Source organism: Poecilia reticulata, chromosome 8 (assembly GCF_904066995.2).
Source record: "Poecilia reticulata chromosome 8, P_reticulata-male-v2, whole genome shotgun sequence".
Taxonomy (NCBI): Eukaryota; Metazoa; Chordata; class Actinopteri; order Cyprinodontiformes; family Poeciliidae; genus Poecilia; species Poecilia reticulata.
In genome coordinates, this window is record NC_088837.1 from 14,822,549 (window position 1) to 14,850,323 (window position 27,775).

Genomic DNA, 27,775 nt, shown 5'->3' on the forward strand with positions numbered 1-27,775 from the left:
GAATTCTGTCATTTAAATCTGGAAATGTGTGAAATTTTTAGCATGAAAAATTAGTAGGATCCCTAAAATACTGAAAGACCTGCAGGATTTTTTTGTGGCTAATTTTAGGAAAAACATAAATGGTACCAAAGGGATAACGTACTGTCATTGCATCATTTATTCTGTCCATGTGAGAGCAAAAAAAGCAATTATGCTGGTAACGGATATGACATGACTGCATAATTGGAGGGCAACAATTAAGATGCATTATGGAAATCAGCTGGATCTGGCCGTTTGATAATTGGAGCTAATGTTTTAAATTAAAGCCACTATCTGATGCAGTGTCCTATCTTTAATTTTCAGTTTTTTTAAATATATATATTATTTTTGCTGAAGCTATTCCCTTGCTTTTACTATATTAGTACATGATCAGAACCATTTGGCTTCAATAGGGCATAACATTGCAACGAATGTATTTTTGCAGCTAATCACATTATCTAATCTCGCTTACTTGCTACAATGCAAGGCGGGGATGTGGGGCAGAGGGGTGGGTATTAAAAATCATTTTCAATAGTCTGAATCTTCCTGTTTGCTTGGGACAAATTTTTGTCACCAACTGTTAAAAGAATTTTACAATTTGCCAAAAGAAAGGAGATAAGGCTGAAAATAAAAGTGCCATTGTTAGTGATGACGGAAATGAGAATAACGTATATTATTATTGTAGTGGCCTATATATATATATATATATATATATATATATATTTAGTTTTTACAATGATTTAATGCAGGACTGAAATATTTAAAAAACCAAAATCCCAGCTGCTGATGAAATCACGTGACACTCCAATTGTGGTCACGTGTTCCGTGTTGACGTTTGTCGGTCGCTGGCTTTTTGTGGATGAATTTACAGACTTTATCCAGCCGCTGGTGCAATGTCATCGGCCTCTCTGGCAGGCAGCAAACTGGAAGGGAAACAGCCGGCCGAGCTTCGCCGCCAACGCGCTTAGCTCCTCCAGATGCAGCCGCACATCGACAGTGAGGCTCGCTGTGATGTTTTACGGACCGGAGTGAGAAAATAAGGAGGAAATTGTTTTCACCTCGACTGGAGGAGAGAGATAAAGAGCGAAAGACCAACGTTTATGTTACGAAACTGTTTGATTTAAAGGTAACTCTTCATAATTACGTCTTAAAACTTTAAAACGTCGATTCCATCTACAGGCCCGCAGATAAGTGTAAATATAAAACGTCAATATTTCGTTATTGTCCAACGTTTCTACCTAGCTCCATCGTTTGCATTCATGAGATCCCTTAGGAATTGACAAGCAGCTGTATTGTCCAATAAGAGGAGCGTGAATTCGGTCTCTAGCCAATCAGAGAAGAGAAAGACAGTTTCTGTTTTTCAGGAAAGGGTCCACGTCTTTTATGGCATTATTGTTTACTAAAACAGATAAACAAAGAAACCGTTGTCTTTTCGATACATAGCACATGACCTTTTAAACTGAATTAGGCAACGAATACGTAACATAAACCCAGAAGTATCATAATAGTAGAATCGTGCGAAAGTCAGACAAATGCTGCCATTGTTAGCGTTATTACACGTTCAGACTTAATTACGTGATTATGAATAGGCACAAATAAGGCAAAAATGCGTTTAACAGTGGTCCATTTGTGAAAAATGATGTTATTTTTTACCAAGCACTTATTTTTTCTTCTTCTTTTTCTTTTTACCATACCTGACAAATGGATTCCTATAGTTACATTTGCATAGGTCTTTCTTTTATGTATTGACATATGTGGTAAAAACTGACTGTAAAAATACAAAATTGTGGAAAATAATACTTTCTTTTGGTCATAGTTTTTTTTCCCACATTACAATCACAACTTTTTTTTTCCACATTTTTTTCACAGCTTATGATGAATGTCTAAATAATTATCAACACAATAAAAATCATTTAAAATCTAAAGCTTCCATCGGTGTAATTTTTTTTAACTGTATTGTTGACCAGCATAAAGTAGCATGTAACTATAAAGTAGGAAGAAAATGAACCTCCACACCAATCTCAGGTGTTTTGCTGCCTACCACATGTTTCATTCCAGGATCTCCATAGTATCATTCAACCATCACCATGCTTCACAGTAGGCAAAGCCACACATATCATTTTGATACAGGATCAAGAATAAATAATTGGTTTTTATCTGACCAGGGAAAATTTTTTTTCCATGCGTTTGCTGGCTTCCCTACACGACGGGGATTTTCTATGCTTTTTTTTTTTAGCAATTGAACAAAGAAACACTTTTGTAACTATTTGAGATGACTAAGCTAATTTGGTAATTATGATACTGTCGATTGCTCAATTTCACTTCTCTTTTTTGTTTTGTTTTCTGCATTTATTTTGAAATGGAAACTGAGAGATCAGAGTCCCTTACAGGCATAATTTCGTTATTTAAAAAAAATTGCATAGTTTAGCACCTTTAAAAAACTGGTAAAGCCCCTGCCAAATGTTAATGTCTTCTTTTTTCAGCCCCTACAGAAAACTGGCTGGTTGGTGCCTTGTGTCTGTTCAGCTATGGCTATCGCTAGACAATTTGGACTGCTGGTGTGGAAAAATTATCTTCAGCAGGTGAGTAGGACATTCAACCCTTCTCTGTCCTTATTAGGTCCCGTCAGGGTTTACGGCCGCGTATCGTCAGCAGGTGATTGAGCTCACAGTGGAGCAGCTTGTATAACAGTATTTAAGTAATGGGCTTTTTGGACACCATAAATAAAATAAGGTGACTAACATTTTGCATTAACAATTTCAGATATGTTCCAGCCACCTTAAAGTAAATATCCATATTATGCTGCATTATGTCACATGCTTTCTTCTTCCTTATATAGCTTTCATGAGCTGTCTCGTCTTCCGTCATTTAAGTTTTTAAAGGTATTGTGAAATAAATCATGAGACTAAACAAGTCAGATGTTTTCCCAGAACACCATATCATAAGATTCGAGGGCTGACAGTGTACAGATGATAGGAAGTCATTCTACTATTCAACAATGTTTAATTTTTCCCACCCACAGAGAATACTGGCACAGCTCTGTTTGCCTATTACTGATAGTAGCTGCAGAACATTATTATCAGACAATGACAACAATAAGTTAGATTATTGGGCAATGGAATGGCCTGTTGGCTGTGAATCATACGTGCTTCAAAATATTAAACCCTCTGGAGACGTCTGTGTGAGATTGTGACTCCTGAAGAATTTCCATCAGAAAGCAAATTAGATTAAATTTAAACTAGAAAAAAATTTGGCCTATTTTTTAATTTTTTTATTCTGTCTCATTTTATCCCCAAAGGATGAAATTAAACTGTTTTGACTCTGATGTTTTTACCCCCCTTTACTGAATGCGAGCCTCAATGTTTGGGAGTTTTTTTTTGTCTATCTGAATTCCATGTTGTGTTTACATACTAAGATAATGACTCAATATCAAAGCTGCAAAAACATTATATATGTAATTTTTTGGCCTTAGAGAAATAATTGGTTTCAGAAGAGACTTCTAACATCATCCACCCTTCCCTTCTTTCAAAGTAAAGTCCAATTTTTCATTGATTCTGCGTAAACATGATCTAATGCTGATGTCATTTTCAGTTATGACACAGACTGGGCCTTGAAAATTAACATCCAGTGTCCTGAAACTGTTCTACTCACATTATGCTTTAACTACTGGTCAATGAGGTCAAACTTTTTTTTTTCCTGAATAAAAGTAATAATCTGATAAACAAATCTAACGCACTTTAAAATAATTTTGACTTTTTGAAAGTGCCATAAAAATACATTTGACTTTTTTGTATTTGTTTCTTGTTTTAATTTTTCCAAATGTCACTAAAACAGACTTTAATGTATTTTATTTGATTTTTTATACAACAAACCAAGGAACTGTAGAATTTTGATGTTCAGTTGCATTCTGGATTTTTACGGCATTTTCAAAAAGTCAAAATTATTTTAAAGTGCATTAGATTTCCTGCTGAACCTGAAAGACATGCACACGTTAGCAAGACACTTTATTTATTTCCACGTATTTCTGTTTTAATCTATGTCTCAACTTGGCTGACTGCTATCGAAAAAAATTCTCCAATTTCTCCTCTCCAGAAACGTCAGATTCTGGTAACTCTGGTGGAGATCCTCTTGCCGCTGCTTTTCTCTGGCATCCTCATTGTGCTGCGTCAGAAGGTGCCTTTTCAGGATTACCCAAATGCCACCATCTACGAGAGCTTTCCTGTCAACATTTTACCCAGCCATATCCCACGAGACCTGCAGCTGGGCTACGTGCCCAGTAACTCCAGCGTGGTGCGTCAGGTGGCGGAGGACGTCCGAGCCAGCCTATCCCTGCACTCAGGTGGGTAATCGTCAGATAGGGTAACGGGCATGGGGCCAAATATCACAGGCTTCTCAATGTTTGTGGATCAGGACGGAGCTGGGAATGCTGGTTCCTCTGGAAACAGCACTCAGGAGAGGAAACACGCCACACCCTACTCCTTTATCAGCTGGAGACAGGGAACGAAAGGCAGCAGGGATAGCATGTCTGTCTGCTCCCTCAAGACACCAGCATTATGTCTTTTTGGTCTTTCCATACGCGTACATACCTTCTCTGCTTGACTAGTTCTCCAAACAAACACTCAGGACACCTGACAGCTCTGCAAACATTCTGACACATTTGGATTCATTTTGACAGACAGATGGACATACACGCAGTGGCTGCTGTGTAAAGCAAAGCTGGGTGAATGCACTAGTCTTCACAAGTTTCCCAGCTCGACTATTAATGAATCAATTAAACAGACGAAAAAGGCGAAGTTGGAGGGGAATTAACTGGATTGCAATTTATTATAGTCACATGCACGGCACATGGACAGCATGCCTAAAATAAAATGTTGTTTTTAACAGTAGGCTCATATTTAACTATTGCTACAGGTGATCTGCACAAATACTAAGTAATCTAGTTTTTGTAAACGCTGGTAACAAAGATACAGGGAAATGGATACATGGTTTCCAATGTTTTTTGCCGGTAGAGTCCCGAAGACTCAGACTTTGAACGTCTCACAGAGCTTTGTTCAGTCCATCGTCTCAAAGTGGAAATAGTATGATACATCATTTCAGTAAACCACTGAATCTTATAGGGGTTGGACAACGAGGACATTAATCAGAGAAGCAGCCAAAGTCCATGCTGACTTTGGAGGAGCTGCAGAGAGTCGCAGCATTACACAGGGCAGTACTAGAAATAACCTGTTGCAGGTTCCAAAAGACTTTAGGCTGAGGTGTGGGTTCACTTTCTCATGCGGTGATAACCATAAAAATACTGGCAGAGTTACAGTGGATTGGCTTATCAACGCATATTCATGTATTAGAATGGCCCAGTTTAAGTCCAGAACTAAATTCTACTGATAATCTGTGGCAAGACTTGATTCTAAATGCAGTTCGACTGAGTTCGGGCCACTTTGCAAAGAATTGTAAAATATTTCAATCTCTGCATACGCACAGCTGGTAGAGAATTGGTAATTGTTGCAAAGAGTGCGTATTGAATGCATTAAGAAAGGCCTCTCGGGTTTTTAGTGGTAAAACTATTTGATAGCATTGCATGCTTTTCTTTCCACTTCACAAATGTGCTCTACTCTCATACAATACTCTTTAAAGTTTATTGAAATTTGTGGCTTCCAAGAGAAAATGTGAAAGAAGTCAATGGGTAAAAGTGCTATTGCAAGACACTGAAAATATGACTCTTATTTTCTTCTCTAATTATGGAGTTACATTTGCTTCTTTTATGTTTGCCCACTAGCAAATAAGGCACGATAATCTCTCATCAAGCTGTACTGAAATTGCCAGCAACCTGTGTGATTATTGTTTAGACTTTTGGTTTGGCAGCTACTTGCATTCCCTTCCATTCCCTCAGATAGTCTTTTACGCAATGTTTGTTTTATGAGGCTAACCCAGATTTAACCCTGGCACCGATGTGACGCTTACAGTTTGTGCACAATACTCACAATATCTTTGTATTTGTTTGATAGAAGAATAGAAAATGACAAGTTCGGAGGGGGGTGAAATTATTTAATAAACACTGTGGGGAAAACTAAAAATAATTATCTATTGTTGATGTCTCTGTTTGGGGAAGTCACGGCATTCAGGATGGCAGCCAGATCTTGACTGTTTCCCTGCTCGTGAGAGGGAAACATAGAAACCAAGAGGCCGACATGGGTACAGTCGAACATGAGAGAGAAGTACCACTTTCTGTGTTTGTCTTGGTCGCAGTGCGTGGCTTTGAGACAGAGGAGCAGTTCGAGAGGCACGTCCGAACCGACCCTCAGTCGCACCAGATATTGGCCGCTGTCATCTTTGAGCACCCCTTCACTCATGACGACGAGCCGCTACCCCTGCAGGTAAAAGGCATCGCACGCTATATCACACCCATGTTGTGTGCCATGTTGTGTGCATTTGAATACCTGGGCAACAATCTTGAAGCTCATCTCTACGTGAGGAGAAAAACCAGCTTTGCTGGTTTAGCCCCTTTGGTCCACTTCCTTAAAATGTTGTTGATTTACTGGTTCAGAGTTGACAGCTTGAACAGAAGGAAGAATCCAGTCTGATTTCGTTGACTCTGGAGAGTTTGACTGTTGAGATATAACATTTATTCTTGCGCAGCCAGAAAAACTAGAAGAGCAGAGCTCTGTGCTGTAAAGGAAACACTGATGCTTACCGCAGTAAAAGGAAATGTACCTCGACTAGACTAAATCACCAATATAACTACTGTCTCATTACATTTTACACCTTCACTGTTTTCACTTCAGTTCACCTGCAGTCACAGTCATAAAATCTGTGGCAACAAATGCATAAAAGTCTAATGTAAAACAATAAACTCTTCACATTCAAGCATTCATTCCTTTCAAGCATTTTTCCCCCCTTTTGTTTACAAAGTATTGCGTTCAGAGGCTCATTAATCAAAGCGACAAAGTAATACATTGAAGAAGAATTAGATAAAACTCATAAAACTTGCCAGTGGATAATATTTCAGTGTAGTACCCAATATATGTGGTTACATTTCTCATAAGATATAAATAGTCAAATGCGATGAACTTCAAGTTACTGAACTGGCTGACCACCACAGACAGTTTCGCAGCTATGCACAGGTATATTTAGATTTGTAGATAAAACATTTATCTACAAATCTATTGTCATATTACTAAAACGTCACAGTTTTCTGTTTTCACTGAAATTAGTCGCTCTTTATTTACAGTTGAAGCCAGATTTTTAAATACACTGTACAAGAAAAAGCAAACAACCATTTTTCTTTCTTACTGACATTGAATCAGACATTTATTTATTTTTTTACATCAGTTAAAATTGCTAGAATTATTTCTAGTTATTTTTTGCTAAGTACCAGGAAAAATATCAAAGATATTGCAGATGTTTAAAAATAATTTCTTCAAATTCAGGATTTTACATTGATTTCCATAGTATTTGTTAAAGTGGGTTTTTAAACTTTATGACTTGAGTCAAAGGTTTCGGATTTCTTTCTGCAATCTTCTCACAAGTGTTTTCTGGTATTACGGCCCATTGTTCCTGACAGAAATAGTGTTACTGTGTCCTTTTCAACTAAGCCTACTAATCTCATACAGCACTGAGATCTAGTCTTTGTGAATGCCACTCCAAAACATTGACTTTGTCATCCTTAAGCCATTTTGTAGCTAATTTGGCAGTATCCTCTGAGTAATTGACTCACTGGTACCCAAGCTTTAATCTTCTACATAATCTCTTGAGATGTTTATTTAATTTTTCCATTTCATCACCTTCCTAAAGTAATGGCCTAAGTCACTTTTTTGCCAAAAGTGTTTCTTATGGCAATAAATAACTTGGGCCATTATTTTAAGAAGGTAACAATATGATGATCTTTCCTCATGATGTCATCGGTTTTAGGAAGTGCACCAATCCATTCTGCTCCAAAACACCCACACAGCATACACAGCTGGTGCTCTCAGGCTTGGAAAAATTTCCCCTTAGCCACAGATTAGTTTCATCACATTACAAAACATAAAGTTACTGAGTGCATTTACCAACTTTAAGCTGGTGTTCTGTGGTTCATTTTAGACTATTTGGGTTGTTCTTCTGTGATGTCGATCCAGGACTTTTATTTATGTACCAGCGTCTTTACAAGATCTTTTTCTTTTGCTCTGTGACTGAGATGCACATTTCTCATCAAAACCCTTTCACTTCTGGAACTCAAAACTTGTCATCTCCCTGAAAACACATTGGAGGTTTACACATAACCACATCCTGGATTCTTTAGTATAACTGTCCGAACAGAAGATTGTGTCGCCTTCAAGCATATAGTCCAGTTAACGAAACCTTTAAAGGAGCTTTCGACTCTACCGGAGAGACTAAGCATTAAGCTTTGTTGATTGTGATTTTGCTGTTTTTATTTAATTTTCATTCTCTTGACTTGCAGGTGAGCTACCACCTGCGCTTCACCTTCACCCCACGCAACGCCCCACCTAGGGAGAAGTCTGAACTGAGCCCAAACAGCGACCTGGACTGGCATACTCTCAGCCTCTTTCCCCTTTTCCAGCTGCCAGGGCCAAGGGAGCAGCATGACAAGGACGGTGGGACACCAGGTGACAACCAATTTTTGTGCATGAATTGCAGTTAACTATCTTAAAATCCTCATAGATTTTGATATTTTGATAGATTTGCTCCTCTGTAGATTTCAGTGAATCATTTCTTCAATGATTTATTTATTTATTTTTTTTATACCAAGGTTATTACCGTGAGGGCTTTCTGGCAGTCCAGCACGCAGTGGACAAAGCCATCATGCGCTCCCACAACAGTACTGGAGCAAACCGTCTGCTGAAACAGACCAGGGTGGTTCTGTCACGCTTTCCTTACCCCAGCTTTATCTACGATGTCTTCATCTTGGCCATTCAGAACCAGCTGCCTCTTCTCTTAGTGCTCAGCTTCACTTACACGTCCCTCAACATAGTGCGAGCTGTGGTGCAGGAGAAGGAACGGAAGCTCAAGGTACTGTTACGCGCCTCTGTGGGAAAGTAGCTGACATGATTAATTCAGCCGTTAAACATATACATTACCTCCGCCTTGTTTGTCCGTTTCAGGAGTACATGAGGATGATGGGCCTCAGTAACTGGCTGCACTGGAGCGCGTGGTTCCTGATGTTCTTCCTCTTCCTCTCCATTTCAGTGTTTTTTGTTACTCTGCTCCTCTGTGTCCGGGTGAGTTTGTGACTAAAACAATCCCCTTTGTTCTGATGTAAAAATAACATGACGTTGTGTTTGCTTAACACGTGTACGGATCCAATGAAACAATGTAAATGTAACTTAGAGCTCAGTGCTTTTAGGTGGTGGTTCAGCAAAATGACTACCAAGGTTGTGCTCTCAGTGAATCATGTAGAAACATTTAATCTCCAGGAGAAACAGAAGGAATAAAGAAGACAGATTTACCAAAATGCAAAAAAAAAAAAAAATCAAATATATTTTTACTTCTCCATCTTAATCAGATTATTCATAAAGTGATTAAAATCTACATTTGTTGTTTGTTTTGCTCTTTAGCACAATCGTGGTATTTTCATAGTTATTATCATAACCATCACCATTTTAGCCAAAGATTTGAATATTTATTCTGTTGGAAACTTACGTTGTTTAAGATAACGTTTCTTATACGTTTTTTTTCCCCAAAAGATTAAATATGTGTTAGGGAAGCTGAACGGGAACGGTATTCCCGACGTTTTCCAATGTGTTGACAAAGTCACCAGAAAAAGTGTTTAACTGAACTGCCAAGGCCTTGGAAGTAAATTCTGCATCTGTATCTCGTTACGTCTATCCAACAGAACCAAAATTAGTTTAGTTTTGGTTTTATGAAAATAAAGAAATAAAGCTGTAACTTTAATTATTTACTTCTGAGATAAAAAAAAAAAGTCCCAGTTGCTGAGAATTGTGCAATTAGCAATGTGTAGTTGCTAAATTCAGGGATTGATAGATTTTGTTTTAAAATCTTACTACATCCACTGAATGCTGTTATTGAAGGCAGGTTGAGTTGCAGTTGCTTGTTTGAAAGTGAATTTTATCATCTGATAGAAAACAGGCGGCTGCCAATCACAGACAAAAGTCAGATTAAGCAACATGATCTGTAAGCCAGATAAATAAAACCTTGCCTGCCAATATCTTCACAGTACTGGCATTTTGAAAGCACCAAAAAAACATGCAAATGGACACCTCCACACACTTCTGTGGGATGGTGCAACATCTGTAGTGTTTATGTGCAATTTTACAGTTGATTGTGAGCAGAAAGTTTCACTCGGTGACATTTTTTCTTGGGTTTTCTGTCCTGTAATTTTCTGCCTCTTTTTCGTATTATTTGAAAATCCCTTTCATCACTGTTTAAATCATGCATTAGGCCGGACACCTCCTTGACACTCCGTGTTGTTGATTTAGGTGAGTCCTAACGGTGCAGTGCTGAACTACAGTGACCCCACCCTGGTCTTTGTCTTCCTGCTGGTCTTCACTGTGGCCACCATCAACTACAGCTTCATGATCAGTGCCTTCTTCTCACGAGGTGGGTGGCTTTGTCTGTTTGTAGTGGGTTATTAAGTTTCCTTTTAACTGGCTTTCTTTGTGCTGCACATGTGACCAAATGATTTTTTTTTTCTCCAAAAAGTACAAGTTGTACAACAGTTTGCAGTTTATCAGATTCTCCCCCCTTAGTTCAAACTATGACTTAGAAATATGTGCAATATTTACATGCACAAATCATATATACCTTTTAATGGTTAAATGTAATTTAGTGATTCAATTACCTTTAATTTTTAAAGGTAACTTAAGGGTTGTTTTTTTTTTCCAGATCACAAATGTTCTGCTTACAGTAAATCTTAGCTAACATGCATAGCGGGAGGCTGTACTGGTCATTTTAAATCTCAGCATTTCATTGATAACCTCAAAGATGAAGCAAGCTGCGTAAACCTCTCCTTTCTCACTTCCCTGTTGTTCTGCTTTCTGTGCTCTTTCACCCAAAGTCCATCCATCAAACCAGAATCCATTTCGTTTAACTTTTTTCCGACAACGCAGCTAAAAAGTGCAACCGTTTCAGATTAGTTTTAATTTTTGCTCCGTTTTGCTACAACAGTCGTACACAAGTTGTTATTCATTACATGAAAAATATCTTGAGTACATCACCTGGAAATGTTTACAGGAGAAAGGTCTTGGAAAGCTCCAGATTAATTATTTACTCTGTGAAGACTGACATCGGTGCATTGATTTTTTTTTTGTTTCAAAATGTGACCTCACTGCGGTTTTTCACCTGTGACTTATTTTTCTTATCTGCATAAGGAAGTTCACTTGGTAATCTTGTTCTACTTTACCTCTCTTACTCTTGTTTTCAGCTGTCGCTTCAGTCAACCCTTCCTGACCTTTGCATTGTTGATAAGCTGAGTCATTTAAATAATGGCAACTGTTGCTACTCTTTAGCAACAATGTAGAAGATGGGGAAACAAATTCAACCAAATGTCTCCTTCACTGAGCTCTTTTGCCATTTTTTCCCCCAACAAAGACTTCCCCCCCCCCTTCCCTTTTTATTTGCAGCTGTCTAGGCTTGCCCACCCACAGATGAACTTTTTAGGAAGAGATAATGGCATTTGATCAATGGATGTTCCAGCTGAGCTCAGAATGTCACATTGGCTGCCACAAGTGGTCTTTGATGGGTTCGTGTTGAGCTTATTGGAGTTGGAAGCAGAAGCAGCTCTTAGTCTGTCAGTTTCGTTTCCTCCCCCATTTTTCCTCCTTTAATGTTTTATCTGAACCTCCGGGAAGATTCACGTTGCCAATCAAGGAAATGGCTTTTTGAAGAGCTCACAAAATCCTCTGCCTGTCAGCTATTTGCTTTCATTTATGTTATTGAATTTTATCAGCCAGCGGAATATATCTGTGATGTTTCTTTTGCAAGATTGCTCCCATTTTTACGATGGATTTTCAACATTTTCTCTGATGGTTTTTAGCCAACGTGGCGGCGGCAGCAGGCGGCTTCATCTACTTCCTCAGTTACCTGCCTTATTTGTTCCTGTGGCCTCGCTATGACTTACTGAGCCACGCTCAAAAAGTGTCGGCCTGCCTTATCTCCAACGTGGCCATGGCCATGGGAGCACAGCTTATAGGAATGTTTGAAGGCAAAGGTGAGTGTCCTCGAACTAAACCCCCCGAAATGCTACAGTTTTCTTTGTTATTTTATGTATTTATTATCACTTCTTTGCTCCTCAGGTACTGGAATCCAATGGTCAAACCTGTTGGACTCGGTGACGGTGGACGACGACTTCTCCATGGCCCAGGTTCTGTGCTTGCTGCTGTTTGACTCGGTGCTTTACGGCCTGGTGGCCTGGTACATGGAGGCTGTGTTTCCCGGAGAGTACGGAGTGCCTCTTCCATCTTACTTCTTTTTACTGGTACGCCGATCATCAAAAACACCACATGCAAAAGAAACTTATGGGGCTTAAGAGTGCAAATTGATATTTTAGTATTTTGTCAATTATGGCTTTAATTGGTGTTTCAAACTAAAAAAAAGAAGACTTGAGAATGTGAACTTGATGGTTGATAAAAAATCCCTAAAGCTTCAGCACAACTTTTGTAAACTTGGACTCAAATCAATTCTCTTTTATTTAAATACGCTAAACTACATGTGCTTTAACCAATTTAGGAACCAGTGTGTTTACTAGTGTTACCTTTAAGAGTAAATCAGAATTATTCAAAGGGTTTTAAGAATATAAAATAGACAGGTTGATGAGCGGAAATATTTTCTAATTGTAGTTTGCACCAGTAAAGTATCACATGCACCAATTTTTAGACTCAACTCTCCGGGACTCAAGCTAACTGACAATAACATCAACATTTTTTTTTTAAATGTAGCAGAAATTTAAGATAATGAAAAAATGTGCATCCCTTCTTCACATTTGCAGCAACACTGAAGGTCTCTTCCAAAATCAAATTGTTACAAAGCATCTAAGTTCAAAATGCACACTGCTGAGACTAAGATAGCACAAAAATATAATGAAGCAACAAAAAAAAAAAAGACTGAGGTAGAGGCATGTGGATAATGTTTCAGTGGCTGATAGATATAGTTACTTCCCCCACTAAAACAAACATGAAGTAGCAGCAGAGTTTACGGATTTCCCTTCTGACAATATTACGTTATTAATGCTAGTTGTAGCTTCAAGGCCCTGCACTGCAACAGCTCCCATGCAGGCATGTGCTTGGACAGGCTGTTATTTGATGTGGCTTCAGTGCTGTTGAAGCCCTGAACTGCACAGCACTAATGATAGTTATCAGTGATAAATTAATTGTTAACATATAAAAACCTTCACAAGTCTACGACTGATATGGTGCCAATGTTACTGTTAAAAAGTGGGCAGCCATGAAACACATTGAAACACATAAGATAAGAGTGCGTGGCTCTGTTTGCAGCCTCGCTACGGGGAGGTTTTCCTTTCTCTTCGTTTTAGAGTCAGGCACCGCTTGACAGGTGTAGTTGATAAAGACTTTACACAGAATTTTGGTCTGTTTAATGCATTTTTCTTCTTCCAGACACACCAGTAAGTAGAGCTGTGTAAGAGCCCAAGAGAGACATCTGCTTTCCTTGACACTGGTTTGGATACAGAGAGATTGGAAGAGGTTGAAAATGGGAGGCTCGAGCATGTCAGCCAGAATGAGATCTTCAGGTTCAGCTGGTTAGAATAACAGGAAGCTACAGAGTCCTTACCAGCCAACACAAACACAGCTTATCTTTACAACTTTGCGTGATCCCAAAGTGGCGTTTCTTTACACAAAAATAAACTCCTGGTAATTCGTTTCTTAGCTGGTCAGGAATTCAGGAGACTGCCAGTAGGGTGTGGTTTAGACTCTGACGCACGTCTGTCAGCGTCCATTGTGTGTGTGAGGATGCTGAACAAAAAAATGAGCTTTTACTCTGCTTCTTAGGAAGAAACCTTCTCTTCTCGTGCACATAAACATCAGTCCTGCAGCTCAGCTGTGCTCCTTTGTTTCCTCTGTCTCGTCCCTATTACTTGTAAGTGAAAAGGTAATGTTTTCACAAGCATTGATCACAGTTCTTGTGTGTTTTGTTTGAATCTTCTGAACCGCAGCCTTCATACTGGTGCAGCAGCCCTCGCATGGCTATAGTGAACGAGAAAGAGGAAGAGGAGGACGCAGAAAAAGCTATGAAGGGAGAGTTTATAGAGGAGGAGCCAGCTGGAGTAGTATCTGGAATAAAGATTAAACACCTCACTAAGGTAAGAGGCTAAAGACCGACTGTCTGTTGGGTATATAAAAGGCTCTGGGTGCCTGGTGTGCACACGTTATGGTAATGGCTGCACTGGGTTCTGGGTATCTCCCTCTGCCAGGAGTTCAAAGTAGGCAACAAGACGCGGCAGGCGGTGCGAGATCTGACGCTGAACATGTTCGAGGGGCAGATCACGGTGGTGCTGGGACACAACGGTGCTGGGAAGACCACCACGCTGTCCATGCTTACAGGTCACCAGTCGCAAACACGACAGGAAGCAAACACCAACCACGCACATCAAACGAGTCACCTAACTGGGTTCTGTTCGCATCGCAGGTCTGTTCCCTCCCAGCGGGGGCCGGGCCTACATAAATGGTTACGACATCTGTCAGGACATGGCTCTGATCCGACGCAGTCTGGGTCTCTGTCCTCAGCACGACGTTTTGTTTGACAACCTCACAGTGAGAGAGCATCTGCTCTTCTATGCACAGGTATTCAACAATATAGCAGCATGCAAAGTTACTTATGACTGTAAAATGATCTTATGATTTTTTTCCCCTCACACCAAAAGGTAAACATGAAACTCTTTATCCGATGGTGCCACTGTTTTGAAGAACTGCTATCTAATTAGAACTGCCTCTAATTAGATGCAAGTTTAAGGTGTAAAGAGCTAAAAATGGCCTCTTAGGCTGGAGGTCAAAACTTATTTGTTGCCCGTTGACTTAAATATAAAAAAATGTGAAGCTAGTAAATAGAAATGGATTATTGTTTATTGTGTAAATGTTCATTTTATGCAGCTAAAAGGTTTCCCCAAGGAGCAAATTTCAGACGAGGTGGATCGTATCATCTGCATTTTGAACCTAGAGGACAAACGACATTCTCGCTCCAAGACCCTCTCTGGAGGCATGAAGAGGAAGCTTTCCATCGGAATCGCCCTCATTGGAGACTCCAAGGTCAGGAACTTCACAAATGCTTTTCATTGTCTTTCATTTACTCCATGTCCCCCCCCTCCGTCAGCGAATACCTCCTCTGCTCCTGTCTCCAGGTCGTCATGCTGGATGAGCCCACGTCGGGGATGGATCCATCAGCACGACGGGCCACCTGGGACCTTCTCCAGGGAGAGAAACGAGGTCGCACCATCCTGCTCACCACTCACTTCATGGACGAAGCCGACCTGCTTGGTGACCGGATCGCCATCATGGCGGGAGGCGAGCTGCAGTGCTGCGGCTCGCCACTATTCCTGAAGAACAAATACGGTAAGTGAAAGGTGGAGGGCGCTGCAGCAGGCCTTTGCCTGAAGAGATTTTTACAGGCTGTACATTTTGTTCTTTTTATACACTGCTCAAAAAAATAAAGGGAACACTTGAACAACACAATATAACTCCAAGTAAATCAAACTTCTGTGAAATCAAACTGTCCACTTAGGAAGCAACACTGATTTTCAACGGGGACCCTTGTCGGGTCAATCAGTGTTGCTTCCTAAGTGGACAGTTTGATTTCACAGAAGTTTGATTTACTTGGAGTTATATTGTGTTGTTTAAGTGTTCCCTTTATTTTTTTGAGCAGTATATTAAAAACAACGTCAGTCTCTCTCTTCTGTCCACTTTATACATTGAGACTTAATTTCACCTTCCCTGACCGCTAGAGAAACTAAAATACAGTGATTAGGTAGCAGTTGTAAAGGCTTCAACTGCTTTGCTTAACCCTCCTGTGGTCTTAAGAGACGGGGTTAATCGGACCCCTCAAGCTTTTTACCTTATGCACGATCTGGTATAGTCACTCTGCCCCCGCAGGTGCCCCATCTGTCTGATAGGGCACCTGCCATCCCCCAGCGCTGTCTGACTGTGACATCTGCTGCGCTCGTCCTGAGCGTCTCGCTAAAACCACAAGAGAGGTAAATATGAATGTGGAAAAAAGGAAAAGACAATCATGAACAGAAACAAAATGCAAAGCAAAGACAAATTTAAAAAAAAAGTAATTTAAATAACTTATACATACAGTATAAGTTATGTATATGTATAAGTTGTTTAAATTACTTTTTTTTTTTTACAAAACGTACTTTTTTTTGACAAAAGTACATTACACTCCTTACACTTCTTTTTTTAAGGATCTGGATTAGTGACCTAGTGGCTTTGCCAATATAATATCTTAATATTTCCAATTTTTCATTGCTTAGTAAAGGAAAAATTATTATAAAAGTAACATGTATGTTTGCGTTTGTTCGCCAGGTGCTGGCTACCACATGGTGATTGTCAAAGATTCGCTTTGTAACGTATCAGAGATCACTCGCCTTGTTCACATGTATGTTCCCAATGCTACGATGGAGAGCAGCGCCGGAGCCGAGCTCTCTTACATCCTGCCTAAAGAAAGCACCAGCAGGTAAGTTATGCTGCCCCCAGGTCACTCATGCTAAAGCTCTTGTAATCACAGTGTGGGCGGCCTTCCAGGTATTACATTCACAAAACCCCAAATCAGCGACTTGAGTCATAATTATTCTGAACTGATTTATGAGGAGTACATTTTGTTTCACAATTAAAGTTGGAGTCATTTGGTGTGTTCACTGTCAGCTCAGATTTGTTTCTCATTACATTTAAATTGAACATCATTACATTTTTTATTTTTGTTTCCTTTTCACATACATTTTTGTACATTGAGTCAAGCAGTAGAAGAATATATTAATAAGAACTTTATTGTGGAAATTTGAGTGGTTTTAGGCCATCGCTTTTTCAACTTTGTTACACTTTGACCCCTGCATTGGCAGTTGAAAGTCAGCAGGTGATGTCCAGTGTAGCACATCTCTTTTGTGTGTTCACGCAGGTTTGAGCTGCTGTTTGCTGAGCTGGAAATGAACAAAGAGGAACTGGGTATTGCCAGCTATGGAGCCTCAGTAACCACCATGGAAGAAGTTTTCCTCAGGTTAGGACACAAGATCTTTCTTATTTTCATCCCTCACGGGGTTACGTTCTTCCATTCGTTTTGTGCAAAACTTGTATAATAATTTCTGTTTAGCATCAAAAACCCTCAGGGAGGATTCCTGTTATCTTTATTTCGTCTTTATGTCGGTCGGTTACGTACCAAATCCTCATCCACACCTTTTATTTGTTGGAGCAATGTTTGTCTTCAGGTTCAAACTAAGCTGGAGCTGATGTTCACCTCCCTCCTTTGTTCATATAACTCCGGTTCCTGCTGCTCATTTGTCACGTCTTTCTGCTTCCTCATGGGTTTGATACTGTATCTGTGGCAACTAACGTGCAGTCGCTTCCTCTGTTGTGGACTCGGCTCTGCGTGCTGCTGGTACCGGATGCTTAATGATAACTTCGCTGCTCCCAAAGCCTCATTATTTACAAGTCCTGCTGAGAATCTGTTCATACCGAAAACATGAAATATGTGCCGAGACTAGCTTTTATTTGAAAAACCTTAATAAAAGATTTCATATTTAGTTTTAAAAATGCATCTAAGTTCTTTTTGTTTACACTTTGTTGTCACTTGGCAGTGAGTAGAATGCTATAAACTGAACTGAACATGCTGTTTTTACAGCATGTGATAATAATAATATCCCCCCTACTTCTGGCTATCTGAACAAACAAATGAGACAAAACAAGATCTGAAAGGGTTTATTGATTTCTAACTTCAAGGCTAGAAAGCCTGAAGTGTTCTCAGAAAAGATTAAAACTTTGCACAGTGGGAACAAGGTTTGTGTGTTCCTGCTTTTAAAAGCAAAAATATGTTGATTATCTGTCATTCCATAGTTTTTCTGTGAAACATTGATGTGAGTGTCTCCAGCTGGACTGACCATCGTGCTGGTGACAGTGGCATTTATTCACTGCTAAGTGCTGTGGATGTGTCTTGGTCACATCCGACATGGACAGTTTCTAGCTGCAAGCTTCCTGTGGGACTGGCTAATTGTTCTGCTCCTTGACCAGACTGCCTTCAAAAGCAGTGCAAGCATATTTCTCTGGATTCCTTGCATTCAAACAGTAAGGGGCCAGTAAAGAATGCGCTCACGTAGAAATTGTGCAGCACTCTGTGTTTTAAGGGATTTTTTTGAGAGAAAAACCCTCAAAACTTTTGCAATGCATTGTGAAATTTGCATTGTTTTTGCTTCAAGCACATTCTTGAAGTGCATTCTTGCTTTAAATGGTTAAAGCAAGAATGTTTAACTTTTTAAAGTCAAAATCTCATTTTCACTGGGTATTCTGTTCGAAGTCCGAAAAATTTGTTTGCAGGACGTCTCATCGCTGTGCTGGTCTCTTAAAAGTAGCAATTTATTTATCCATATATTAAAGAAAACAAAATTTCTACTGTGTTTTTTTCTTTCTTTTTTTCTTGTGAATACAAAATTTATATCCTGGCGGTAAAAAGAAAATAAAAAAATTTGTGGTCAATTTATGTCTGCAGAGTTGGAAAGCTGGTGGATTCTAGCTTGGACATTCAGGCGATCCAGCTGCCGGCCCTTCAGTACCAACATGAGAGACGCTCCCATGACTGGACCACCGATGACGCCAGCAGCATCAGTGGCCTGACAGATGTCACTGACTTCACAGACAGTGGCACACTCATCTCTGACGACGGGTCAAACATTAAACTGAACACAGGGGTAAGACTGCAGAAGGTTCGTGTTGCATTCAGCGTACAACATCCACGGCTCTGTCTGAGTTCTGCCGGGTTTGCATCAACAGGCCAGACTCCACCTGCAGCAGTTTTACGCCATGTTTCTGAAGAGGGCGCTGTACAGCTGGAGGAACTGGAAGGTGATGGTGGCTCAGTTCTTGGTCCCTTTGATCTTCACTGTTGTGGCCTTAGTGGTGGCACGCACCCTCCCCAACCACCAGGACGCCCCCATGCTGAGGCTGGCCCTCAGCCACTACGGTCCCACCAGGGTCCCCGTGGCCCTGCAGCCAGGCGCGGGTTCGCTTTCTTCTTCTTTAGCAGAAATGTATACGTCCCAACTCCTGGAACAACTGGGCGAGCTCAGAAACATCACAGGTGAGACAAAGATCTTTTGAAGGGGGGAAATCTTTCTTAAAAGTGGATCAAACCACCAAAAAGTGTCACACAAGAATCTCAAAGACTCTATGTGACTCAAAGCAGCAACAGTCAGTACATAATATGTAGGGTACACGAAGTACAGAGACTTGTGGACTTCAAAACTTTAGAAATTGCTGCAAATATGGTTAGGCTGGTGTAAAATGTCAGAACAGAGATCATCAACCAGACAAGTCGACTAAATTTTACATTTTATATAACTGATCACAAAGTAGCGCATAATCACTCCAGGTCAGCCAGACTGGATTAATGTTCACAGAAAGCCCGTAAACATTCATGTTTAATTCTTGACTCTCAATTGGATTTATGTCTGAACTTTGAATGGGACATTCTCACACTTGAAATGACTTTGATGCTGCCACAACAATGTAAATGTATTTTTGAAAACTTCAGACAACATGTATAATTTATATTCACCTCTTTATATTGGACTTGCACAACAAATCCTAATGTAATACATTAAATACACTTTAAAGCATAAAAATTGCAACAAATCCAGTTGATCCAAGGGCAGCAGAGGTGTACTTAAAATGACTCAATACTGGCTAAACCTATATAGGACTTAACAATTTAAAACCAAATTGCATGAAGACATCAAATCACAATATGCTTTCTGTCTTTTTGACTGTTTAGATTTCACTAATTACGTCCTGACCAATGCGAAAGCAGAAGGCGGCGTCTTCAACGAGCGCTGCGTGGTGGGCGCTGCCTTCCTTGGCAGGAGCAGCCGCTATTCAGAAGCAACAGCCTACTTCAACAACCAGGGCTACCACACACCTGCCACGGCCCTCATGATGGTGGACAATGCTCTGTTCAAACTCCTAGCTGGGCCCAACGCGTCAATCCTGACAGGAAATTACCCCATGCCCAGAAACCTGTCTGAGACTGCGAGGAGCCAGCTCACAGAGTGAGTACAGGACAGGACGTCCCCGATTTAAAGAAACGGAAGCGTGAAAAAACCATGAATTACATTTGCTTTTTGTTATTTCCATCCTCTGTAGTAGTAAGACCGGGTTTGCCATCGCCATCAACCTGATGTACGGCATGGCCTCGCTGTCTAGCACGTTCGCCCTGCTGCTCGTAACTGAGTCCGCTATCAAGTCGAAGCACGTCCAGCAGGTCAGCGGCGTCTACCTGTCCAACTTCTGGTTCTCTGCCCTGCTGTGGGACCTGGTCAACTTCCTGCTGCCGTGCCTCCTCATGCTGGTCAGTGGGAAATCCAACCTCAGTTCACAGAAGAGATACTCTGAGAGTAATTATCTGGCTGTGGTTTGGATTGTTTTGGCTGCCACAAGAAGAGAGTTTTGTGTGCTTTCGTGTTTCGCTCCAGGTTGTGTTCCAAGCGTTTGGAGTCGAGGCTTTTGTGGCGGACCACCACCTCATCGACGTCCTCCTGATTCTCCTCCTGTACGGCTGGGCCATCGTGCCTCTGATGTATCTGCTCAGCTTCTTCTTCTCCACCGCTGCCACCGCCTACACACGCCTGACTATCTTCAACATGATCTCCGGCACGGCCACGTTTCTGACCGTTACCATCATGACCATCCCAGGTGAGAAATGGGACACAAAAGTAAAAAAAAAAAAAAAAGCAGGCCGTTTTTGACTGAGAAATTTAGACTGAACCCTGAATGATTGCATTTGTGTGTGAAAAGAACTATCATTAAATATAAAGTAAACTTAAACAAGCATTAACTGACAAAATCTACTACTGAACTTTGTAAAGCATTTTCTTTCCACCTGTTTTGTGTTGATGCATCCCTTAAACTCCCAAAAAGATAAACTGAAATTAGTGGATTTATTAAGACAAAATAAACAGTTTAAAACGCATAAATACTTCAGGAAATAAGTACCCTGTAGTAAAACTGCACAAATTAACTTGCCTCTTCTTGTTTCTGTTACCAAATACAATAATCTTTATTATTGTGTGGGAAGGCATGGAGGGCTAATGTTCACACAGAGTTGGCGCTTGGTTAGTTAAAGTGGGATGTGTGAAGCTTCTTGTTGTGGAAAGGTAAGAAACTGCAGGTGTGATTTCAACTGTATGCGGGAAGGTGTTTGTGAAAAATCCTTGAGATTGTCTTTGGGTAAATAGTTAAAAGCGGTGATTACGATCATGCAAAGACCAACAAAGTGTCCATCATTACTGTTTACAGTCATTCTTCCTTATTTCTCGCAGAGTTGAACCTGGTGCACCTGTCGCACTTATTGGATAAGGTGTTCCTGATCTTCCCCAACTACTGCCTGGGCATGTCATTCAGCCAGTTCTACCAGAACTATGAGTTCATAAAGTTTTGCACCTCCAGTGAAATCAGCGAAGTCATTTGCAAAGTCTTAAGTAAGTTCTACTTCAACAGAGCTGAAGTAAAAAATAAAATAAAAAAAAAAAGTTTGTGAAAATCATGAATGTTGTGAATGAATGAGTGTTGCCATGTTTTTTTTTTTTGCAGATATCACATACCAGCCAAACTACTTCTCCATGTCAGAGCCTGGCGTGGGTCGCTTCCTGGTGTCCCTCTCGGTGCAGGGCGTCGTCTTCAACGCTCTGCTGTTTGTCATCGAGCTGCAGTGTGTCCGCACCATCTGCAGGCTCTTCACCTCTCTGGGCAGAAAACGCAAACAGGTGGAGGCAACAAAAAAAAAATACCTCAGCTTGACCGTCCACTTGATTTAGAAACTGCACAAACCGCATTTTGTGCTTTGTGGAAATTCGAGCTCCTTTTTTCGAACTACGCAGTCTTGTTAAGAAAAAAGTAGCTTAAGCTGAAAAGTTATTCAACACCTTTAATTTAAGATTAAATATGTTGTACATTTTTTAATGGAATTGTGTGTTGTTTTGTTTTTACTTATCTAAGTAGTATTGGTATTAAATGTGATTTAAGATTTATTCTGACGTAGAAAAAAAAAATACTGTCATATTTTTATCTAACATATTTTCTTGGGCCTCAGGTGACTCTCTTGGACGACGCGGCATTCCTTCCAGAGGACCGGGATGTGGCTGAGGAGAGGAAGCGGGTCCTGGACTGCCAGCCGGTGGTGGAGTCCATGGTCGGCAGCCCTCTCATACTGCATGAGCTCAGTAAGGTGAGCTGCACAGTCGCCTCAGTGTAAACTTGCGTGCTGCGTGGAGATGTAAAAATAATCACGTCGCTCTGTCCTGCGCAGGTTTACAGCAGTGGGGAGAACCTTCTGGCTGTGGACAGGCTGTCTCTCGCTGTGGGGAAGGGCGAGTGTTTCGGCCTCCTGGGTTTCAACGGAGCAGGAAAGACCACGACGTTTAAGATGCTGACCGGCGACGAGAGCGTCACGTCCGGAGACGCCTACATAGACGGCTACAGCATCCTGAGGGACATTAAGAAGGCGAGTCAGAGAAAGGGACGCCATTTCAGCGAAAGGCGGATTAGATGGTGCTGAAATCTGACACAAAGGTTTTATCTCGTTACTGTCGCAGGTGCAGCAGCGCATTGGTTACTGTCCTCAGTTTGATGCCGTGCTGGATCACATGACAGGAAGAGAGACGCTGAGCATGTACGCCAGACTCAGAGGAATCCCAGAGAAGTATGTAGCTGGATGCGTGGAGAACGTCCTGCGGTCGCTGCTACTGGAGCCTCATGCTGATAAACTGACCCGCAGCTACAGGTGAGTGGAGCTCCGTCCTGCACAGATGAAGCAGTTAGTGCACACACTGTTAACTGAGATGTCTGAACTCGTGCAGCGGCGGTAATAAGAGGAAGCTGAGTGCAGGTATGGCTCTGATTGGTGGGCCTCCGGTCATCTTCCTGGATGAGCCTTCCACAGGGATGGACCCCGTCGCTCGGAGACTGCTGTGGGATGCCGTCACTCGCACCCGGGAGTCTGGGAAGGCCATAATAATCACCTCCCACAGGTGAGTTCTTTATTAACTCTTATTTTGTTTGCTAAAAATGAGCAAAAGAGAATTATTAAAAGAGATAGGATTTATAATTTGAGAGGGTCAGACAAACAAAGTCAGAACTAAACAAATGGAGTGTTGTATCTCTGTTTATGGACAATTTGTCTAAAGCAGGGGTCCCCAAACTTTTTTCTGTGAGGGCCACATAACTTTTCCCTTCTCTGCTGGGGGGCCGGAGTCAGTTTGTAACAGAAAAAGTGTGACGATTGCAGGAGTGCCTAAATGTAAAAATGTATTGTTTTCCAGAAAGCACAATCAAATAACCCTCTCTGGGTTCTTCACAGAACAAGTCAGGAAATAAATAATAACACTATTAATGAAATAAATAATAACCAAATAACCCTCTCTGGGTTCTTCAGAGAAAAAATCCAGGAAGGATTATAGTCCGTATTTTCCGAACTATTAGCCGCACCGGACTATAAGCCACAACCCCCAAGTTTGTTTTTTAAACCAGTAAACATACACATATAAGTTTTCCACACCATGCAGCAGCAGCAGAGGGGGGCGGACACCCAGCATTTTAGTCATAACAAGTCAATTGAATATCACATTTATTACGGTTGAAAAAGAAAAAGTTGCCAAGTTTAGATTTAACTGAACTGATTACGGTAGTTTCCGAACGGTAACTGTAACAGTAAAAGTGCTGATCCTTCGTGTCTGATACTAGCATGTGCTAAATGAAAATGGGTGCTTTCTTCGGCTTCTTCTTCTTCTGCTGCTGCTGCTGTTTCTTCTTCTTTAGATTTCAACAGCAGCTTGCATCCATTATTGTTGCATTACTGCCATCTACTGGATCCTAATATCTATACCTCAAATTCTCATAATGATCCCAGTATTATTAAAAAAAAACGAAAAGTATTTTTTTTTCCCCTCAATGCTATTTAACTGATCAACAACATTCTCAAATTTCAATTCCCTAGTAAAACCTAATTTCGGGGGTGCTGTGGTGGTGCAGGAGCTTAGCACGACCCATGTATTGAGGCCTTAGTCCTCGTGGCTGTGGTCGCAGGTTCAATTCCCAGCCTGGTGACATTTGCCGCATGTCCTCCTCCTCTCTCATAACCCTCTTTCCTGTCTAACTACCTTCAAATAAAGACCACTAGAGCCAACAAAACCTTTAAAAAAACTAATTCCATTTTAATGGGCGCTTTCTTCTTTTATTTCCAATTTTGACTTCCAGTGATTCACTTCCTGCTAAAGAGCCCCCTGGTGGTTGAAGAAAAATCCACATATAAACGGCTTATAGTCCGGAAAATACAATATATGAAAAAAATCTGAATGAACTCTGGTATTGTTCAGGGGGCCGGACCAAATGTGGAGGCAGCCCGGATCCGGCCCGCGGGCCGTAGTTTGGGGACCACTGGTCTAAAGAAACGAAAGAATAGATTAATTTTTACTTTTAAGAAAATAATACATACTAATATATATAATAAAAATATGTATTGTCCACATTTTGTTCAACGTAAACGGATGTGTTCTCACTTCAGCATGGAGGAGTGTGAGGCCCTCTGCACCAGGCTGGCAGTGATGGTAAACGGTCAGTTCAAGTGCCTCGGGAGTCCCCAACACCTGAAGAGCAAGTTTGGCAGCGGCTACACACTGCTGGCTAAAGTCCACAAGGAGGATGACCTGGAGGACGGCGACCTGCAGCTTTTTAAAGACTTCATCGAAAGCACCTTCCCAGGTCAGAGGCATCAGGATAAAGGTGGAGTTGAGACCAAAACTGTGCGAGCAACCAAATCTCACTTTGGACTTTCTCCCACAAACAGGAAGTCAACTCAAAGATGAGCACCAGGGAATGGTTCACTACCATCTGACTGATAAAGCGCTAACCTGGGCACAGGTACAGTCGCTATGTTTATGTCTAACAACTGCTGGTTCAGCTGTGTGTTACAGGAAGTACCTGCCTCTATAAATGGGCTGTGTTAGAGCTCCCTCTAGTGGAGAAGGAGTAACTAACTAGTAACTTACAAGTTCAACAAAGGGAGTTAAATAATGATTCTAGAAACTAAATTAAGTTCTACAAAATGTTTGGTGTGAAAACTTACTTCCTTTTTTCCTAATAAAGGAACAAAACCAAACATTCACGTGACAAAGAACCTTTACAGAACCGACTGATCAAAAACATTACATTTTAGAAAATAACATGAAAGAAACGTGGCCAAAAAAACCCAGAAAAAAATATTCCTGGAAACAGTGAAATGAAAACCTCGAAATAGACAGGAATATTCAAATGTGAAAGCAATCAATATAATTAAAACATTCTACTATTTTCTCTGAATATTTTTGGACTTATATTTTCTTGTTAAAATTAAGTCTTTTGTGGCAAATACATAATTTTGTAATTTTTTTTTTTCAGTTTTGTTGCCATCGCAGCACCACTGCTTATATGCTTCAGGATAAACGCAAACTATACACTTTTACTCATTTAGATTGCATGTATAACATAACATAACATAATATAACATAACATAACATAACATAATATAACATAACATAACATAATATGTCAGCATAATAAATATAATAAATGTGCATAAGAAATTTTTTTTAAAGTTTATAATAATATAAATATAATAATATTTATATTATTTAAAATACACTTTTTAAGGGATTAAAATTACATCACCTCCTCACTAAGACATGCTTCATCTCTGTTGTCTCTCCTCCTCACCTTCTTTCTCCTCCGTTCAGGTGTTTGGCACGTTGGAGGCAGCCAAAGAGAAGTACCGCATTGAAGACTACTGTGTGAGCCAGATATCTCTGGAGCAAGTATTCCTCAGCTTTGCTCAGTTTCAACACTGCACACAAACTGACAGGAAGTAGGTTGGAAGGAGCCAGGAATCCGTCCACAGTCCAACCTAAAACCTGGTGGAAGCAAAAACATTGTTTGACTCCCATCTCCATTTCTGACTCGAACACCAACACTAACAAAGTCAACAGTCCAGTCTGAAACTTGAGCATCTCTTCTGCTTCATGAGACTTTAATTGGTCAGTCACACTGTTTGTTGTTGCTGTGTGAAGCTAGGAACGCTGATTCTCGTCGTAGCTTGTGGGGTCCTGATTATACCAAGTGACAAACTCCTAGATCTGCACCTTTTTTAACTGAGTCAAACGCAATGGCGACCCTGAACCACTACGAACTGTGTAGTGAGGGGGTTAATGTGTGTGTATGTGTGTTTGTGTGCATTTAATATTTGTACAGACTTTGTTTTTCTTATTTATGACTTTTACGACTTCTGTTCCCATGATTTCGTGCCGATTGTCATCACAGGACAGTGAACCACTGATGATTGTGAAGCTGCTGTGCACCTTCGAGCCTTATCCAACAAACTAATTCTTTTCATGTCGTCCTGAACAGAAGGACTCCAGACGCCGAAGAGTCTCTTAATGTTGCCAGATGTACATAACGTGACACGTCTGTGGTACTCGTACTCAAATCGAGACTGTTTTCAGTGTAAAGCATGAAATCTAAATGAGTAAAAGCATGAAGTTCAGCAGCAGAGAAAGAAGAATAATCCTTAGGTTATATTTAATTATTTCTTATTATAGTCGGTACCTCTCCTCTTTCAGTTAATGGGAATCACAGTTTCTGCAGCAATGTGCAGCAGCAGGAATGTTAACCTTTACACTTTAGCTCACACGCTGTTACAGGTAATTAAATTGCACTTATGCAAGTGACGCAGTGAAAATCTTAATTTGAATGTAGATTTGCGCTATAATTATAATTATTATTCCTTATCTAACGTCTCTCCTAAAAAAACAACAAACCTAATTTAAAATATGAGAAAATCAGTTAAGGAATACTTCTTCTAAACAAACCAAACCTTTTTCTCTGAGAGTTAATAATTATCACTGTATTTTACAAACTCTTTCTTCTCCCATTCATGATATATTACACCCCACATCAAATCTTGTCAGCATTGTTATATTCCCCGTGTATTATCTAAAAATACACAGAGCTACATTTATCAAGTAGTAATATTTCCAACTTATATTATAGCTAAACCAAGTCTCCCTGTTTCCCGTAATCTCTGTGTTACAAACAGGGACAAATAATATTATCTGCTCATCTCCTCATACTCGAGCGAATCAAGTCAGCAGTGTGATGAATGTACGCTTCCCCCATGCCGTCCGACACGAGCGAGATAATAAGTTATTTTTTATTAAGCTCTTAATTTTCACTCTTGTGACTTTTTTCTTTTGTATTTTTTTTTTTTTTGCACAACTCTTTCCCATTAAGCGAATGACTTGAAAGAATTGCAGCATGAACACTTGAAATGTACGCACGGCAAATTCTTAAAGATCGACTCCTGCTGAAATTACGGTGTGTCATATTTTAAAAAAAGGGAATTTGCATCATTGTAAGTGTGTATTGTACTGTACCATGGAACTGAACCTGTCCAATCTGTATGTATCTTTGTCCTTTTTCAATAAAATAATGCCCTCCTTGCAAATGGGAGCAAACCTCAGAGTGTGATTATGGGTTTTCTATTGAGAATACTGGAAACTGTTCCAGTATTCATG

The 27,775-nt window shown here is 40.4% G+C and overlaps 1 protein-coding gene across 1 annotated transcript; it reads left to right on the plus strand.

Annotated features, from left to right (window-relative positions):
• The first annotated feature begins 840 nt into the window (after positions 1–840).
• Positions 841–27,720, plus strand: abca3b (ATP-binding cassette, sub-family A (ABC1), member 3b). The gene is made up of 31 exons (XM_081610031.1): positions 841–1,144; positions 2,502–2,600; positions 4,111–4,357; positions 6,262–6,389; positions 8,453–8,618; positions 8,762–9,021; positions 9,114–9,230; positions 10,449–10,569; positions 12,005–12,178; positions 12,264–12,445; positions 14,138–14,284; positions 14,396–14,525; positions 14,611–14,765; positions 15,072–15,227; positions 15,320–15,530; positions 16,503–16,653; positions 17,092–17,190; positions 18,673–18,871; positions 18,954–19,260; positions 19,954–20,227; positions 20,322–20,526; positions 20,651–20,870; positions 21,497–21,655; positions 21,768–21,940; positions 22,267–22,401; positions 22,483–22,677; positions 22,769–22,956; positions 23,033–23,203; positions 24,736–24,932; positions 25,018–25,091; positions 25,943–27,720. Exons 2-31 carry the CDS (start codon positions 2,547–2,549, stop codon positions 26,072–26,074), a joined length of 5,127 nt encoding a protein of 1,708 aa, XP_081466157.1. The 5' UTR covers positions 841–1,144; positions 2,502–2,546; the 3' UTR covers positions 26,075–27,720.
• The last annotated feature ends 55 nt before the right edge of the window (positions 27,721–27,775 follow it).